General features: G+C 44.5%; 1 protein-coding gene across 1 annotated transcript; it reads right to left on the reverse strand.

Moving 5' to 3' along the window:
• Positions 1–17,762: 17,762 nt before the first annotated feature.
• LOC131264516 (uncharacterized) lies at positions 17,763–18,942 on the reverse strand. The gene is made up of 2 exons (XM_058266809.1): positions 18,184–18,942; positions 17,763–18,140 (listed from the first exon to the last, which is right to left on the reverse strand). Exons 1-2 carry the CDS (start codon positions 18,940–18,942, stop codon positions 17,763–17,765), a joined length of 1,137 nt encoding a protein of 378 aa, XP_058122792.1.
• Positions 18,943–19,135: the final 193 nt, after the last annotated feature.

The following is a 19,135-nucleotide window of genomic DNA, read 5'->3' on the forward strand; positions in this document are numbered from 1 at the left end:
TGGAGCATCAAAGCTCGAACCAATGTTGACTTGAATGCATCTTCCAGTCAAGAAACTCTGAATCTACTGGACAAGGCCACCATGAACACCATACCTTGTCAAATTATCAAGCAGCAGCAGGGCATGGTTGACGGAGTCGAAGTCAGCGAGGAAGCCCGTATAAAGATCAGGAAGCACATTATGTTAGTATCGATGGATCTGTTGGGTGATCGTCGAAACGCAGTGAAGCGGATGCGCAGAGCTACGGCGCTGAATGGCAAAGGAGACAAAATAATTCCGTGGTGGAAGTTCTGTAAAGAACTGGTGTTTATTTTTCAGTTTTCTCTGGATCGCGATGTTCACTGGTCGATGGTTTCCTACGTTGTGTGTTTCCTTTCTAAGTGAAACACTCTTTTCATACAAAGTTACGCGAGTTCGCAATTATTCTACCATAACTTACTGAGTGTCTTATCTTTCTCTTTCTAAACTAGTCGTGAGTGACGTATTCTAGGCGCTAGGTAACTTTCTTCCATTAGTCACTCAACAGGATCTGTTTGGCATTAAACCATGTTGAACAGAAAAGATCGGAAGCCTACATCCTCGCTGGAGATGTTTGACTAGAACTAGCTCGAACAATTTGCTACACGCGAATAGCATGGTGATATCACCCCGGTCCCTCTTCTTGTGAACAGGGAACATCCATGATGATTTCCAAAGGAACGGAAAGCTTCGAGACTACAAGGATTTGTTGAAGATTTTTGTTAAGATCGGTACATGGTCCTTAACAGCAGAGAACACCTCTTTTTCGGTGATGGATGGGAAGGGAATATCAAGTTGCTCTTGAATGGCACCAAGAATTTTGAATAATCCAATGTTGATGCACTTTCATACAGTCCAAAGGAACGGAAAGCTTCGAGACTACAAGGATTTGTTGAAGATTTTTGTTAAGATCGGTACATGGTCCTTAACAGCAGAGAACACCTCTTTTTCGGTGATGGATGGGAAGGGAATATCAAGTTGCTCTTGAATGGCACCAAGAATTGTGAATAAACCAATGTTGATGCACTTTCATACAGTGAAGAAAAGTAGGTGGCAAAGGCGTCACAGAGATTCTCTTCGCCCGAGTATGTGTTACCGTTCCGAGACATCGATGCCGGAAATACACCGTCACTTTTCGATTTTTTGATAAATTCCCAGAAGGGTTTTGAATTCATTCCGTACGTTTCCACGTTGAGACTGCCTAGAATCAAATCGACATAAATTGAGAGGCATATAACGTTCCTTGCATGTTCATTTCCACCCTTATTTCCAGCCACTCATTCACCGGGTGCTTTACAGTTCCTTTGATCGTTGGGTCGTCGACTATTCCATTGCGATACGCCGTCATTATAAAAATAGCTTTTTACTACATATTTACGTGTTGCTACATATTTACGTACTTTTTTCTTCGGCTCTAACATCAGCGCCCGCACAGTGATTTCGGACACCGTGTGTGCCACCTCTTTCTTGTCCCACCACTTCGTCTAAGACGTAGTTTGCTGATTGCCGAATATTTTTCGATGGAGCGAAACTCCGAGCAATTTGGTGGATTCATTATCTTAGAGACAAAGTTGATCTTATTGGCCCTGTGCCACTGGAATAATGGCAGGTCGTCAAATCGGGCCAAGAGACAATTTTGCCCCTGTGCGCTTTGATAAATGGTAGAATCCATTTCTCTAAACATTCGGTTCTGTAAACGTCCGACGTCATTGCGGTGCCGTTTTGTGCCCGCAGATGCAGATTGCATGTCACACCATCGTCTTTTTTTGCGAAATTGTTATCAAACACAAAAGTAGAGGGCACCCTCGCCCGGTAGTGATATACAAATTTAGGCCGGGAATCTGCCTGAAGTCTATCATCCATCAGCACGCAGCCTTTGTGCTTGGTGAGCAGCTGGTCGTATAGCAGCCGGGCCCTCTTCTGTGCGATGGTATTTTGTTTGGGCAGCCTATTGGGATGCCTCGATGATTCGAAGCTGCGTTATTCTTCGTACCGTCTCGTGTGCCGCACTCCACCGTTTAGCCACATCTTGCCGGCTGATGCCAGGGATGGCCTTTACGATTCACAGCACTTTTACCCTCAGCTGGCGATCTCGGGTGCCCATCTTCCTAAAAAACGCGTCCGAAACGTTTTCAAAGTGCGGTTAACCGCTGCCTTGGACAACTTTAAAACTTTTGCCAGCTTACAGCCGGACCACTGGGAGTTGGCCAAGTGATTCTCCACTATACATTTTTGCTGATTGATCCTTAACGAGATTTTTATCAAACGTTTTACATCGCCTACACATGCTGAAAATGGGGTCCACCGTTTCAGCCAAACCGGGTGCTGCTACGTTGCCCGCCGTAACGTAGCATAGGATGTCTGTACATGTGGGTCCTGTTAATTGTTGGATCCTGTTTCTGATCAGTGAGCAGCCTCACATTATGTGAGCTGATGTCGCTGCACACGAGACTCAGTGGTCCAATTAGAGTCTGGAAAAGGAAATCATTTATTTTAGTGAACAATATTTGCAAATGTTTTCCTATCATCTTACCTGTTTCCTTTGCAGACACTTCTTTATTTTTGCTTTGCTGTCATCTTACCTGTTGCCTTTGCAGACACTTCTTTATTTTTGCTTTGTAAGAATGAATAAAAAATTAATAAATTAGTATACTACGATGAGATTGGGGTCGGAGTTCAAGAATACACATTTTGTAAAACATTTAATTTGTATACAAGGTTTTGCTAGCCAAACAATATATGTTTAGGGAACGAACGCAAGAAGCGTATCGCTTTTGCAAGAGCTAGTGACCCTTTTTTGGGTTGAAGGGTGGAGTTATTGAATATACTGCCCGTACGGACCGTACATTCATTCCCCGGGCAGATTAGAGTTTTTATACAAACCCACTTGCACGAATTAGCACGCTTCGTAGACTTCAATGTCATGAAGCGGTCACACTTTTCGTACAACATGCTAGTAACGAGCAACGCCGCCTGTTGCAGCACCTTCACAAGTTCTATTTCATTGTCAGTGATCTTTAGTAGATCACTCGCACTGCGGATCGATGCCAAAACATCCATCTTATAGCACTGCAAATTTTCACTCACGTATACGAAAAAATAATCACGCAGAGTGACGAAATATGGCCGTAAAACAATTTGAAGCCGAGAGCTACGCAAAACGTACTTCAAGTGCAACTACGTTACTTGTTTCGCTGATATTTAAAAGTCTTCCCATTCCCTGAAATTTAAAGGTCCTACCTCGCTCTACTTTTTTTTTTGTAAAATATTGTTTATTTGTGGTTTTACAATTAGAAACACAGAAAATCCATAGGTTTTGGTACAGTGATTACTGTCCTCTTAAGGCACACGCGAGAATATCAAGATCAATCACGCGATCGTTGTTTCCAACGATGTGGATGATTTAGTTGGCGTAGTGACGAAGCATAGTGAGTCGCGTGTGGGTGCTCCTTTCCAGTCAGTACTGGCTATCGTAGCCTCGTAAACGTGCGTGACCGTGTCGCCGAATACCTTTATACAACTCCTTCGGCGTCTTGGAAGAAGTGTCCGGGGTCATCGTAAGTGTCCTACGTCCGCCTGAGCTGCCCAATAAGAAGTGATTCGGGGTCAGAGCCTCCGATTCGGCTGAATCTAAACGGAGATAGGTTAGTGAATGAGAATTGACGATTAACTCAGCTTCCGTCAGCATAGTCGAACTCATCGTACTTGAGTTTCCCTTCCGTGTATACTTCCCCTGTCCCCGCCTTGACGGAGCGGACTAGACGTTTCCACTGCTCACCAGAGTAGCGAATGTTTATTAACATGCCTTCGAAAATTGATGGTAGTAACGCCACCTGATACCGCAGAGATTACAAATCATAAAATGGCAATAATGAAAAAAGAAACAACGTCAAATTGGAGTACTGAATATTGAAGACATTGCGCAGAAACAACGTTGGATTGGAATTCTAAATATTGAAGTTATTATTGAAGTTAAACTACGTTGGGGGTGCCCATGGCGCAGCGGTGGCGCGAGGAAACACCACACCACAGGCGTGGGATCGAATCTCGAGTCTGGCACCCTCCGGTATTACGAACGGCTGACATCCGGTCTATAATATACCGTCTTTCGGTCACACAAACTCTCTTCGGAGAGAGGCCTTGTCCCACTAGGGGATGTCGTGCCACATAAAAAAAAAAACTACGTTGAATTGGAAATGTTGAGCGAATATTTGTCTCACTCTTTCGCCTTGTTGCAGGCGCTCATGACCGGGGAAATTTACGAAATTATTTGAAATATTGTGGATTAATTCTGCTAGCCGGTCTGCGCGGAAATCACGTTTACCAGCCGCAATTAAAAAATTGTTCGAAAAAGCACACGTTGTAAAAATTGGTATGTTTTTCTGCCTTTAAATTATTGCTCTGTTTTATGATTTGGAATCTTTGGGTGATTTTTCCGAACGTACGCTCCACCACTTGCCGCGCTCGAGAAAGCCGCTTGTTAAACATACGCCGTTCTGGTGTGTCCTCACTTAGAAGGGTACCAGTATTTGTTCTGATAATTGGAATGCTTTGTCTCCAACAAGAACATAGTTTGAAATTCCCTTTTTTGTTTGTTTGTTTGTTAATTACAGTACAGTAGCCCGCCAGCAACAACTTACTTATGCTAGAACTCCGCAGGGGAGAGGGTTACCAATAGGAGAAAAGGGTGGGTTAGGATGTAAGAGATGCTAGGAGGCAGGCTCTGAAGGAGGATAGTGGGATATGGTAGTCAAACAGATGGCTATGACTATTGAAAAGACGCAGAGCGCGCTGAAGAGGATCGTTAAAACCGGCGTGTAGGAATGGATAGAGGTTGACGAGGGCGTAGACCGTGGGAAGGGACAGCGAGACCCACAGCAGAAAGGATATATGAGGGGCATCAAACGCGTTGGAGAGGGTTGAGGCAATGAACATAATTTGCGCTAAGGTGCGTCGCACTTCCACTGTTGTTAAACCCAGCATTTGACATCTAGATTCGTAGGGTGGCAAAGGGGAGGTGTTCCCCGCCCTACGAAATACGAATCGAATAAACGATCGTTGGATCGCCTCTAACCTGTCGATACCAGATCTTGTAGTAGGGGCCCACAGAACAGCACAGTATTCTAAAATTGAGCGCACCAGCGAACAGTATAAAGTTTTGAGACGAAGTGGGTCGGAGATATCACTTGCCATACGTTTAATTAGGCCCAAAACTCTACGCGCCGAAGTGATGACGGCATCGATGTGTGCCGAAAAGGTTAATCTACTATCGAGTAACACACCCAAGTCTTTAATCGTACTAACCCGACTAACTTGAGTGTTGTCTAGGTAGTACGTATGAAGGATCGGGGAACGAGAGCGGCAGAAGGATATAACATTACATTTTTCTGGACAGAGGGTCAGATTGTTCTCTGTACACCATACATTGAAAAGATTGAGATACCTTTGCAAATTCATGCTGTCGCTGGGAGATGATTGGCATAAAAATGTTGATGTCATCTGCGTAACACAAGAAATAGTTGGGGGGAAGGACAGCACTGATATCGTTAATATATACACCGTTTTCGAGCCCAGCTAAGCATCGTTCAACTGCTTCTGTATCACTGTTCAACCGTAAATAAACATTTGACGTCCAACTGAAATACTGTTGCCTATCTGTGCATGATCCAAACGTAAATGAATAAAGTTCAATCGCAACGAAACATTTGATGCCTCCGATGTCAATGCAGGTTTATATTGCCCGGATTCGTTTTTTGTCCCATTATCGCTTTTTACAATCGTTGGAAAACAATCATTGAGTGGGAAATCTTATGGTAAATAATTAGCTGCGGAGCACAATGAGCTTTTTTAATCGTTCAAGTGGGTTATTTACGAACATGAAACACACAAATAATGAAGAAAAGCTATCCTGTAATCCACGAAAACTTATAACAACTGTAAAACGACTTCCTATGAAGATCAAGATTTTTTTACGCCGAATGTAGTTTATCATTAAATTTTAATTTGCCTGAATTATAGATTATGTTTATTTTTATTCTAATGGCCTTTGCAAATGACAGCAACAAAACGAAGTTAAACTTACATCATGTAAACGTATCAGCTCGGAGGCATCAAATGTTTGTTCGCGAAATTCGTTGCGATTGAACTTTATTAATTTACGTTTGGACAGATAGGCATGATTTTTGAAACATTTTCGTCCGCTTTTGAAGCTGTGGGGAGCCCAGAACGAGGTTGACCTCAGTTTCACTTGGCCATCTCACAAAATCGCCGAAAACACTAAAACCGTTACACTGAAAAAATTCTCAAAGACTAGCGGATGCACTCACAGAAATTAAACTTTGCATACTGATCAAGAACATGTTAAGCTTTAAAAAAAAAATATTGAACCCGATCCCCTTTTCCCCCTCTTCTCCCAACAACCCGATTCCCGTTACTTTTGGGTCCCCCCACGTAGTGTGTTTTACTTTTACTACAACCAGCCATCCACAGCCACCAAGTCTTCATTCAAAAGGGACTCTGCCTGTTTCACGTCCTTTCGTGATATAAATACACTGTGCCCCAAAATGATAGCCTCACCTAGTTTTTTCTATGCAGGGCAAATACCGAACATATAATTTTTTTCAAAAAATACACAAATATTTTTAAGTATACAATAACTACTTTGCATAAATATTGTTAAAGAAAACGAACTAACAATCCCTTTTGTACCAAGAAACTAAAATCAGTGGTGTCCCAAAATGACAGTCTCACTTAGGATTTTGATTAAATTATCAACAAAAATAGCTTAAATGGACTCAAAAGTCATGACTTCATAATCAGTGGGCCCCCATTACGATTTATTGCTTGGACAATTCTTGATGGCATGCTCTCCGATAATTTTTCTAGCGTATTTACTGATAAGGAACGCCAAACATTTCGGATAGCAAGTTTAAGCTCCTATATGGTCTCGTAATGTCTCCCATCTTCATAAATCTCTTGAACTAGCCTTCCACAAACATTTTCTATTGGATTAAGGTCTGGGGAAACGGCTGGCTAAGACATTGTTTCGATACTCGATCGTGCATGGTGAGTCTTGTTGTCTTGCTTGCGTGCACGTCAGCATTTTTTTGCTTAAAAATGAGCTGTTGAGTGTAGTGATTGTCCAGGATGTTGATAAACATATCGCTGTTCATACGTGTTGGTATAATGGCCAATTCACTTCTACTAAGACCGCTGAACTCAACCCAAATCATGACCGATTCACCTTCAAAATTGCGACTAGAGTAAAAAACGTGGGTAACGTCTTAAATATCTCCGGTAATGGATGTTTCCATCCGGTCCATCAAGATTGAACAGTTTTTCATCATTATAATCCACCTAACATGAATTATTAATTTAAAATTCTAACAAGACTACAAAGTGACAACTTGCATTTCTCCACGCATTCTTCCATGTCATATGTTCTGTAGCAAACTCCAATCTAGTGACTTTTTGGTGAAGTTTGAGGACAGAAACTTTCTTCATGGACTCTCTTACAATATCAGAACATCATCAGAAAGCTCGCAACACAGCATTTTTGTGCACATTCAACCAGAAATCGTTTTTTGTCCTACGGTAACCTTTGGTTGAATTGAAAGTAACTTAAATCCTCCGATTATCACGCGAGGAAAGATTTGGAAGACGACCAGGAGCCTTCTGAAGCCCATATTAACTGGAATCTTTTACATAATCGTTAATGACGTTTGTGGTTCTATTTCTTAGCACACCAATCTCATGATTTGACTTGCCATTAAAGCGATGAGCATCAATTTGAGTTGTTTTCCGCTTCCAATGTTCAAATTAAATTACAAATTAAAGTAAGAGAACTTAAAAATTACTTTTGGCAACTGATGACGTGGCTGGGAACAGGGTCGCTTTGTTAATTTGATGATTTTTTAAGTGAGGCTATCATTATATCATATGGGACACTCCATTTTTAAAGTTTTTGACCAAAATAATTAATTTTTTTTTCTGATTAATTAGAAGGGAAACACATTTCTTTTAGATTAAGAAATATGTTTCTGTGATTTATTTTACCTTGTGATCATTCAAAATAGCATATGAGTGAAAAAACTGGGTGAGGCCATCATTTTGGGGTGTGGTGTATTATTGTGTCATCAGCAAAAAAGATTTATCTCGCAGGAACGTAAGACCTGCTGCATGTCATTTATATACATGATAAACAAAATTTGTCCAAGAACACTTCCTTGTGGAACCCCAAGGGTGTTCTCAATGGGATCTGAAACAGATTTTTTGAAAATTGTCCTCTGGGTTTTACTTGTTAGATAATCGTTGAACCAACTTAGTTCCCTCCCCCCAATACCGAATCGTCTAAGTGTTGTGAGCAACAAGGGTCTCGATATTGTTTCAAATGCTCGTTTTAGATTCAAGAAAACTGCAAGTACCGGTCTGCTATCCATCAACCCCTTCCACTTTGCAAGCACCAGGTTCAGTGCGGTTTCACAGGAATGTCCTTCCCCATATCCCGACTGCTCCCGGGCGAGCAGGCCGTTCTGGTCTTTGGTATTGCACCAATTGGTCTTTAACCACAACCTCCAGGACCTTCTCGACAGTGTGAAGCATGTTGATGGGGCGGAACTCTTCTGCTTTGATAGCTCCAGTCAGCTTTGGCGTAGGTACAACCAATTACTCCATGTTTCCGGAAAAACACCCATCTCCATCAACCAATCGATGGAGAAGTCCTCCATCAACCAATCGAATCAATTCCAGGAGCGTCTCTTCAGCCACATGAAAGCAATCCTGCAATGTTTTTGCATATACATTTCCTATTCCTGCCGTCTTGGTCAGGTCAAAACATATCTGGCTAAGCTTGCTCATGTCTATTGGCTGAAAAGAAAATCTACGCCTGGGAGTATCAACTTGTCTCAGCTCGACTGGTTTGTCTACCGTCGGAATATTGCTGTTGACAAGCATGACACTATTCACAAAAAAGTTGTTGAACCTTCCTGTGGTCACCGCCTCTTCGGATTCGAAACAGTTATCGAATTTCACGCATGAAGCGGTATTCTCGTCGGTATACCGACGGTAATAGTAAGAAGTTTCCAAAGTTCCTTACTATTGCCCTGATGCTTGCTAATTTCCCTACTAAAGTATTCCTCCCGAGTAGTTTTTAAAGACCTACTATACTTGTTTCTTAGTCTAGTGTACTCACACCAATGTGAAGCCAGATTAGTCCGAACAAATTTTTTATACACTTTGCTCTGGAACGTTTAACGCGAAAAAGAGACAAAGTGTTTAAAAAATTAAAACTTGCCGCGATACTTTTCAAAGAAATGGAGCAGTCCTCTTCGAGCCACTTTTTGATATCATCAATGGCAGCCGGTTGCAATTTTCCATTGCGGGGGCACATCCACGCTTACTGGCTCGGACTTTTCCATGGCGCCAATACTGTATCAAAATATTGTGGACTGTTGCCAATTGAATACCGAGCATCGAGTCGATTGCTTTCGGTGTTTTGCCGTTGTCGTTTGCTTGTATTATTCTTTCCCGGTCTTCGTCGCTGACTGGGCGCCGTCGCTTTGCTTGATCTTCGGACATCTAAAACAAGAATGTATTTTCCACTAATTCTCACGCAAAATGAAATGTGGGTTCTTTAACATGCGTTTCAATAAAATTCAATCGCAATACGTTACTATGCGTACGAGCTGAAAAAACCTCTTTTGATGATGGCAACTGAACATCAAATGACAGTTTTTCATCCTTGTCTTAGTAGGGTTAAATCAAATCAGGGTTGAACATGATCAAGCGTTGGGGGGTGTCACATCGACAGCGAGATGAAACATGTTAGATATTGAATGTGGCTTTTTAGAACGCTTATATTGCCATGCCATCGATGATGCATTGTTGCCATTATGGAGCGCAACTTGTCGGATGAAACCTGGCACTTGTTAGTGTTTTGATGGTTCTTTGGAATAAAAAGCCGGGAAACGCTGTTTCACTAATACAAACCTAGAACTAATACTTATGTTTAATGCTTATCACCAATATTACAATAATAATTATACTCTATGCTTATCACTTATATTACAATAATAATTATAATCTATGCTTATCACTAATATTACAATAATAATAATACACTACACTCCCTTGACAGCTCCACGACTGGTGGTTACGGGAACAGCTCCTCTGCATGATGCTCCGATGCTGTATGTAACTGTGTGTTGGTTTGTGTGTTTGTCTAGTCTTGTTTTTTTTTTACAGTCTTTCACCGCTCGACTCTGTTATTCGAGCGGTAATTGTTCCTCTTGGTTTCCGATTCTTTCCCTCTTTTCGTATGTTCCTCGCTACTGGTTGGGAACGGTCTTGCTATTTTCTGTCTCGTGTTCTCGAACTTAGTTTCGACAGCCCTCATTTCGATGTCCTGGTGAAATTCCGGGGCTACACCCTCCCGGATGTTCTCCATTTGGACGTTAGCTGACACCGGGAATGATAGTTTGGACATTTGTTTTGGTTTTTGTGTTGGTGGGTTGTGGGTAGACTCTTTCGCCACATTTGAGAACGTTTTAGTGTGGGCGCACGACTGCCCGATATGCACTTTTTTCCCACAGTACCTGCACTCCCCCTCTTTGCCGCTAAGTGTTTGAGGGATCTGTTTCTTCACTAACATCTGGGCAACGTATTCCTCCGTTTTCGTGGGGCATAGGTATTGCTAGTCCCACATCAAAGCTTTCATCTCCTTTATTTCACCGTACTCATTAAGGATTTTTCCTCCGTAACCTCGTCCGGGGCGCCACTGATGTTAACCTCAACAGCCCCATCTGCCAAGGATACCGGTATTGTGTATGTTGTTCCTGCAATCGTCAGTGTTGTGCACTGTCCCGCTTTGACCGCCCGGTTTGCAATCTCTAGGCTTGTGACTGTTCATCTCCACATAGCGAACTCATAGGAAACTCTGGTGAAACTCCTGTCAAAGTTGTATGGAGTTTCGAGTTTCCCGAGTTCGCTAAGTGGACACGCATTTGTTTCGCTCTTCTTCGCTTCTTCTTAATCCGTCAGTTATTAAACGTCAGAACGAGGGGCTTTGCTAGTGCTGTCAAGAGTTTCCTACCAGTTTCCTACGAGTTTCCCAGCTGTTGCGGGAACTGAGTTCGACAGTTCGTCGGAGGAGATTTTGACTTTAACATATATCACTGGCTCGAGGCGGCAGCATTTTAGCATCATTACTTCATCTTGCCCCAGCCCTAGCTGCGTACCCACCATCTCGAGCACCATTTGGCATGGTTGCTTCGGGAAGTTGGCTAGATTTTGTGGTGTTGGTGCGGATGCTCATTTTGGCGGTGATTTGGGGGATAGTAAGTATTTGATTTGTGTTAATGTTAATGATTTATGAAGGTTATTGTGTGGTTTTTGTGGGTGTGTATGTATGGGTTGTGTATGGTTTTTCGTGGTTTACTAACGGTAAAACGGCCCGGTTATACGACTCAGTTGCAGGACCCAGTTACAGGACCCAGTTACAGTGTCCGTTTACAGAGCCCGTTTACAGGATCCGGTTACAGGGCCCGTTTACAGGACCCAGTTACAGGGCCAGGTAACACGGCCAATTTACAGGGCCCGGTTATTGGGCCAGGTAACACGGCCAATTTACAGGGCCCGGTTACAGTGCCCGTTTACAGGGCCCGATTACAGTGCCCGTTTACCAGGGCCCGGTGACACTGCCCGTTTACAGGGCCCGGTAACAGGGCCCGTTTACAGGTCCCGGCTACAGGACCTAACCTTATGGATGTAGTTTTATTATTAATTTTATTCTGCGTTGGTTATTTTCATCACGTTGAAGCACCACCTTTCCCAAGAGTGAATGGAATGTTTGAAAAAATAGTTTCCGAACGTTTTTGAGCGTTTTTGACGCGTCTTTTGGTTATAGCGTTTCTTTTCGACTGGCCTGACAACCCTCGAAACAAATACGCCCACACTCAACCATGCGCATCGAAAACGCTTTTTGACCGAAAAGTATACGGCGCAAGTTCCCGACCGAAAGCACTACACGAACTTCGAAAGTATGCTAGGGCCAGTGAGGGTATTTTGGCCCATGTATGTATCACCATACCCACTAGAAAGGAGATCAATTATTACACTGATTTCGAATAATGATGCGCCCCTCGTACTTGACCGTTCGGAACGTACTTTCCACCATCTTTGCCGACCGATTGTGGGCCCGGCCTTCGGCGATTGCATTGTAGCTCGGTCGCTTTCCACCACACTGGAGCCGCATCACGGACGTCGCGACGCTGGCAAGGGTGCGGCGACGAACGCTCGACGGCCCCCCGTAGTTTTTCAGCAGGTAACCATGGGCACGGCTGATCTTAGTTGCCTTTTCGGTGACCGGCCTGACATCACAATTCCATGACAGATGGTCATCGATTTTACCCCCAGGTACCGGATGTGCCGACTCGAACGCTGGACGGACCCCCCCTTCGCGTACAGGCTCCATCAGGTGGCCCTTCCGGAGGCTGCTCACCATAACCATCTCCATCTTGTGCAGCGGCAGGGACAGCTGGCGTTGTTGCATCCACCTCTACACTGCAAGAACGGACTGGGTCGCCAGCAACGAAGCCTCCCGTGGAGTATGGCCGGGGACGGTCAGGACCAGGTCATCTGCAAACCCGACGAACTCCACTCCAGGAGGCAGCCGTGACTTGAAGACACCGTCGTACATCACGATCAAAATGGTCGGAACGAGGATGGACCCCTGTGGAACGCCAGCGGTGATGTTGCGCGAGACCGTGCCGCCGTGACCTCGATGACCGGCCTTGGTGCTTCCTTCCATTCCATTGGGTGGTGCGTAGGGAAGAGCTCATCTACGATGCCGCCCAGGACCTCGAGGTCGCTCTTCTGGGGCATCCGAGCACCTGTCACCCACGTTTTGACAAGGTGGTACGCATTCCCCCATGGATCATATTCCATGGTGTCCGCCAGCTCTTCATTACAACGGCGCTTGCTAGCGTTTTCCGTAGACTGCGGAAGATACCGGTGCGCATGAATCGCAAGATCTGGTCCCGGGTACGTCGGACGATTGTCTGGGCGCGCTTACACGCCGCGCGCAGCCCCTCAATCTCCTCCGTCCACCAGTAGACATGCGTCCTGTTTCTGGCGCCGGTCAGCCTTGGCATGGTCTCGTCGCAGGCTGCTCGGAGTGTTGTTACGAGCGTCGGTGCGTCAACCACGACCTCACCAAAATGCAGCAGCCTGAGGGCCTCGGTGAACAGCTCCGCTGAGAAGAGAGCCGTATCCCAACGTCGTCTGGGCGGTACTGACGATCTCGAGCCCGTAGGGAGCGTCTGGCTTGGTGTGACTTGGTGTCATGTTGGGCCGTAAGCTTTTCGACGCTTCGCTCCTGGTGACCGAGATTTCTCGCGGGGCTTGAGATGATCGCTCAACCTGTGGTCACAGCTTTGTGCAACCGCATGCGGTTGTGCATGCACGCCCCCGATGCGAAATTTCTTTCCCTTTTTTCGGCTATAATCCCATCGATTCTGCAATTTATTTGCTGTACTCGTTCATTTCTCCACTCTAGGCGACTTTTGCATGTCCGTTCGGCTCGAGTACTCGATCGCAACTGCGAGCTCCATTTCTTTTTTTGTTTTAACAAGGGTTCGTTAATATATTTCGCCTAAAATACTAGTTTACAATTGAGAGTATTATGATCCAGTTGCGCGTTATTGCTCAAAAGTTCCGCATATTTGCTCGAATAGCAACCTGGGTATTTATACAAGTATTCCAAGGTATATAAATATATAGTTTTTAACAATTTTCGAGCACTTTGATTTTTAATCAATTTTCAAAACGATCGAATTATTGGTGTGTTTTATACTAAAAGAAAATAAGCAACTGAATACAAATGAAATGGAGTTACAACTTTTTTCAACTTACATTTTGATTCTTTTCCCCTTCCATTATTTCTCAACGGATCACTGGATCAGATTCATTCCTTTTGATACTCGCGTTTCCACCGTTATATCGCGCCATTGCACAGAAACGTGAACGAAGTGAAAACGGGTGTATATTGGCTGTTACCAATTTTGGAATAGGCTCCGTGCCATTACTACTTGCATATAATCATAAGGACCTAAAACTTCATCCGATGCAGTGCCCTATTCTCTTGTCTTACACACTTTCATTTCATCAAAACTTAAAACAAACTCACAATCCCGTTCATTCAAAGTTTCTGCAATGTTACCTACAAAAATTAAAACATCTTCTAGTATTATGTGCATAATGTCTAATTGTCTAGCATAACGCTTTAAGGTCGATAAAGAAGGTAAAGGATAATTAAGATCTTTTGCAAGGTAATTATACGCTCTACTTCCAAAGAATTTTAATGTAAACGCCTTGCTTCTTCTGTTTTCGTCCTTTTTACACTTGTTTTTCTCTTAATATAAGATCTATTTGGTTTGACGATAGAGTATGTCTTAGAGAACGTTTCATTCGTTCAATTAAACCAGAAGGATTACAAGTACTAGATTTAAGTTGTTTTAAATCGCGCTCTAGGGCCCTATTTTTCTTAGTCAGTTCAGCTTCACGTTTTCTTAGATCTTTGATTCGAGATCTAAGATTGGATACAGAATCCGTGAAGGATGTTAATCTATCAATATTTTCACTTATTAGCCTGTCTTTCTCTTTACATAATGTACAAATATTTACAAGTGTTTGGGTTTCTGCCTCCCTATATTGATCCATCGTGTTTAACATCGTCTCCATTCATCGTCTCTTCATGGGTTTGGCAACAAAACCGAATGGATGGTCCTGGCTCCAAACTTTTCGTTCACCAGCTAAACGTGTAACTGCGGTATATTCTGTGCTAATCATCACAATTCTGTTCCGAACACTGATCTTATTCCGTACCGCTTTACTTGCGTTGTAAAAATGACAGGCTTCTGTCATGTACGTTTCCGTCTTCGGCGGGCGTCCAAACAACAGGAAGATTCTGCACCCTGTAATTTTACAACGAATGTCATTACAAGGTTGGTGTAGATATTGCTACGCATCAAATTTAAAACAGCGTGTACAATTGCCATGGTTAACCGTACAAATTGTGGGGGAAAATCGAGCAGTTGTCAAAAAAGTCTTAACTTAGCTTAAGTTAACTACTGCCTCAACCCATCCGATATACTGAAAAGAGCTGTTGACCGTGAAAAAAAATATAAAAATGTTATTCTATGTTAATTTTTCGCTGTTTTAAAATTTATATTTTTATTAAACCGCCTACTCGGGTAGTTATTGTAGTTTTGTATTCAAAAAACAATTTTCTATCGTTTTACTAAAGAAAAAAAGTTTTCCAACAAATTTAAATCATTTTTATTTGCCGTTGTCGGTCGATATTCCTCAAACGTTCAACCGGACTACCCGGGTAGTAGTAGGGTCCGTAGAAATTCCGTATTTCTCGTACTTCGGACCAAATATCTTTTTATTGAGATGTCGGATCGATTTGAAATTTTCAGTGAAAATACTTGAAGGTGTTTTCCAAAATATTGTATAATTTTTATAAGTTTAAAAACTCATGAAGTAAATTTATTTGCGGTTCCAAAAAATTTCACACTTCACATCTACAACCATTAATCTGTGTAGTACCAACATTTTTAATAGGAGTTTGCATTTTCTGTATTATAGTATCGATATCTTCGCTCGTAGACCCTCAACAACTTGAAAGGTTTTGGAAAGTTACATAAGATATTCAAAAAATACAATACAACATGCTTGTCCATACAAAATGTATGGACTACCCGGGTAGTCCCGGTTACCTACGTTTAACGGTACGGTTGAACGAGTGACGGTTTAAACATATCAATAGAACTTATTAATATTTTTGCGTATAGTATTTAGACAGTACTAGTACGGCAAAGAGAGCAATTACAATAGTTATCTACTTTCCCGTCCCGTGGGACCGACAGTGTTCTTTCCCGTATTCCGTATAGGTCCGCTCGGTTTGGTAAGCCGGCGTTTCTACGAATCGCCGGCAGAACGGAAAGCAGAGCAATTTGCACATAACGCTTAACGTCTCAATTACATGCAATTACACCCGTTTTCACTTAGGGTGGAATCGCTTGCGACTTTTCTAGTTTTTTTTTTCACTTGACTCATTTGAACGTATCTCATAAGGCCCAGACCCGAAGCCGCGCAAAAATTTGAAATTGCTTCAAAACACAATTTCAACATGAAAAGTTGTTTGTCCCAAATCCCAAATCAAGCTGGTTGCTATAGCAATCAATGTTATGTAATGGGAAGATCTGTTTTGTAGTTTTTGTCAAAAGTAACTGCACTTAGTTACGTTGTTCATCTTTATTTTTATAAATCTCAGTTTCAAAGTCCCTTTATGACATGTGGCAATAAACCCTACGTTTTAACAGTGCACGTGAAGCATGCTTGATATAATTTGACTCTAAGTGAAAACGGGAATCGAACACGGCCGATGATGCTGCCAGGTGGGCCGATGCGCCCTGTTCAACGAGACCATCTCTCTCTGGGGTAGTTCGACCCTCGTCCATCGCCATCGTGCGCCCGATTACTAATGTAGAGATCGACGTAGCCGGCGGTGGTGATGGTGATGCCGCTGCTGACGATAGTGATGCGCTCGTTGGCTTTGGCGTTGCAATCGAATGCTCCGAAGTCTCCTCGTCGCTGCTTTCAATATCAATCATTACATCGGCCGATCGATTGTTGACTGAGTTCCCCGACGGGGAGGCCGATACCGGGTCCAGTGGCAGTGGTCCCAAGAGCACCCCAAGTCTGTCTCCTATTTTCCCGAAAAACGAGCGTTCCTCTTTAGAATGCTGGCAAGAGCTCACCGAAGCCGAGCGACTCCGGAGTGCCCGATCAAGAACTCGCCCCGGCTCTTCCTCCAGCTTATCTTCGGGAGCCTCCCCTTTCGCGGTCCTTGATCTAAGAGTCCTCCTCGGGGTTTCGTCCTCCATGCTGGTGCCTAGGAGAGGAGGGGGGGACGCATGGTCGTAGGGGGGGGGGGGGGGGGGGGGTCAGATGGGCCTAGTACGCCTGTTAACCTTGCACGAAAATCCAAAATTTTAATCGTTCGCCGTATTTCGAGCAGATTTTCCGAACTACGAGCACCTGCTCGATATATAAAAAGGTTGGAAAATCCAAAATTTAATATTTTGCGAAATTTCGAGCAGTTTTTCCGAAGTTCGAGCACTTGCTCGAATTTCGAATTTCGAGCACCAGCTCGAACACGTGGTTCTAATTTCCGGCTGTCAATCCGTCATAGCGGATTCGGTCGGTCCGCTTTCTCGAGTCTTCAGTTCAATCGACGGATTCGGCAAGATGGTGATCGCCGGATCTTCAGCTGTCAACTCGTTGAACCGGTTGAACCGGTTCGGATTCGGCAAAATCGCTCAGGTCTTCGGATGTCAGACGACAGATTCGGCAAAATCGCTCGGGTCTTCAGCCGTCAAGCTGTGTGGCGTCCCAAGTGGGGCTACGCCCCGGCCGAAAAATCTATATTTCTTTCCGGGTCGTTCCACACTGATTCTTTCTGTTCTCCACTATTTTCTCACTCTCTGCTGCTTCGGGCAACTTTTTGACTACTTTTCTTTCACTTTCCTCGAAAATTTCGCCGATAATTTAACTTTTCTCGCGGAGCGTCGTGAAGTCGACCTCTCGCTTTGACTTCTCGATGACTCTCCCTGATACTGCCACTATCTGCGAGCCTACGTTGGAAGGGGTTTTCACAAGTGTGCCCGTCTATCCCAGTGATGTCAAACTTCTACTACACTGGCGAAGCTCTGCTTTTCCTTCGGAGCACTCTGATGGTCAATTCTCCTGCCTTTGTTGACCTGGGGTTTTTCTTGGTTGGTGTGTTGGTCATGCCCTTGTTTGTTATCAACCGGGCGGCCTTTCTTGCCAACCATCGTAAACCCATCTTCCTGCTGCTGCTGCCGCTTCTCCTGCTGCTGCTGCCGACCCTGCTGCCCATGCGGATGCTGCTGCTGCTTTGACCGCTGCCGCTGCTGATCCGGGTTCTCCCGCCGAGGCTTCGACTGCTGCTGCGGATCTATTTGCTGGCTCCTTTGAGGCTTTTCTTTCGGAGCCGGCTTCTCCTTCTTCTGCTGGCTGCTGGTTGCTTTGCGGCGAGGCTTTTTACTCCGACAAAGGAGCCGTTCCGAGCATTTCAACTACCAGGTTGTTGATTGTTGCAGCACCTTGTTTAATGGTCTGCGCCAGTTGCTCGTTCTGCTCATTTTTCATGGTCGCCAGCTGCTGGGTGAGGACGCTAACCTGGGTCCGGAGCTCACGGTTGTCATCTCGCAACTCCTTGAGCATCTCCCGCAGTTCAGCGATGACCGTCGCGTTCCGCGATGACTCCTCCCGCATGACGGCCAGCATGTCTGCCATCACCCCTGAATCCTGCCCTCTGTGGGCTTCAGGTTCGGCCGATGATGCTGCCAGGTGGGCCGATGCGCCCTGTTCAACGAGACCATCTCTCTCTGGGGTAGTTCGACCCTCGTCCATCGCCATCGTGCGCCCGATTACTAATGTAGAGATCGGCGTAGCCGGCGGTGGTGATGGTGATGCCGCTGCTGACGATAGTGATGCGCTCGTTGGCTTTGGCGTTGCAATCGAATGCTCCGAAGTCTCCTCGTCGCTGCTTTCAATATCAATCGTTACATCGGCCGATCGATTGTTGACTGAGTGCCCCGACGGGGAGGCCGATACCGGGTCCAGTGGCAGTGGTCCCAAGAGCACCCCAAGTCTGTCTCCTATTTTCCCGAAAAACGAGCGTTCCTCTTTAGAATGCTGGCAAGAGCTCACCGAAGCCGAGCGACTGCGGAGTGCCCGATCAAGAACTCGCCCCGGCTCTTCCTCCAGCTTATCTTCGGGAGCCTCCCCTTTCGCGGTCCTTGATCTAAGAGTCCTCCTCGGGGTTTCGTCCTCCATGCTGGTGCCTGGGAGAGGAGGGGGGACGCATGGGCGTAGGGGGGGTCAGATGGGCCTAGTACGCCTGTTAACCTTGCACGAAAATCCAAAATTTTAATCGTTCGCCGTATTTCGAGCAGATTTTCCGAACTACGAGCACCTGCTCGATATCTAAAAAGGTTGGAAAATCCGAAATTTAATATTTTGCGAAATT

Source organism: Anopheles coustani, chromosome 2 (assembly GCF_943734705.1).
Source record: "Anopheles coustani chromosome 2, idAnoCousDA_361_x.2, whole genome shotgun sequence".
In the NCBI taxonomy this organism is placed as follows: Eukaryota; Metazoa; Arthropoda; class Insecta; order Diptera; family Culicidae; genus Anopheles; species Anopheles coustani.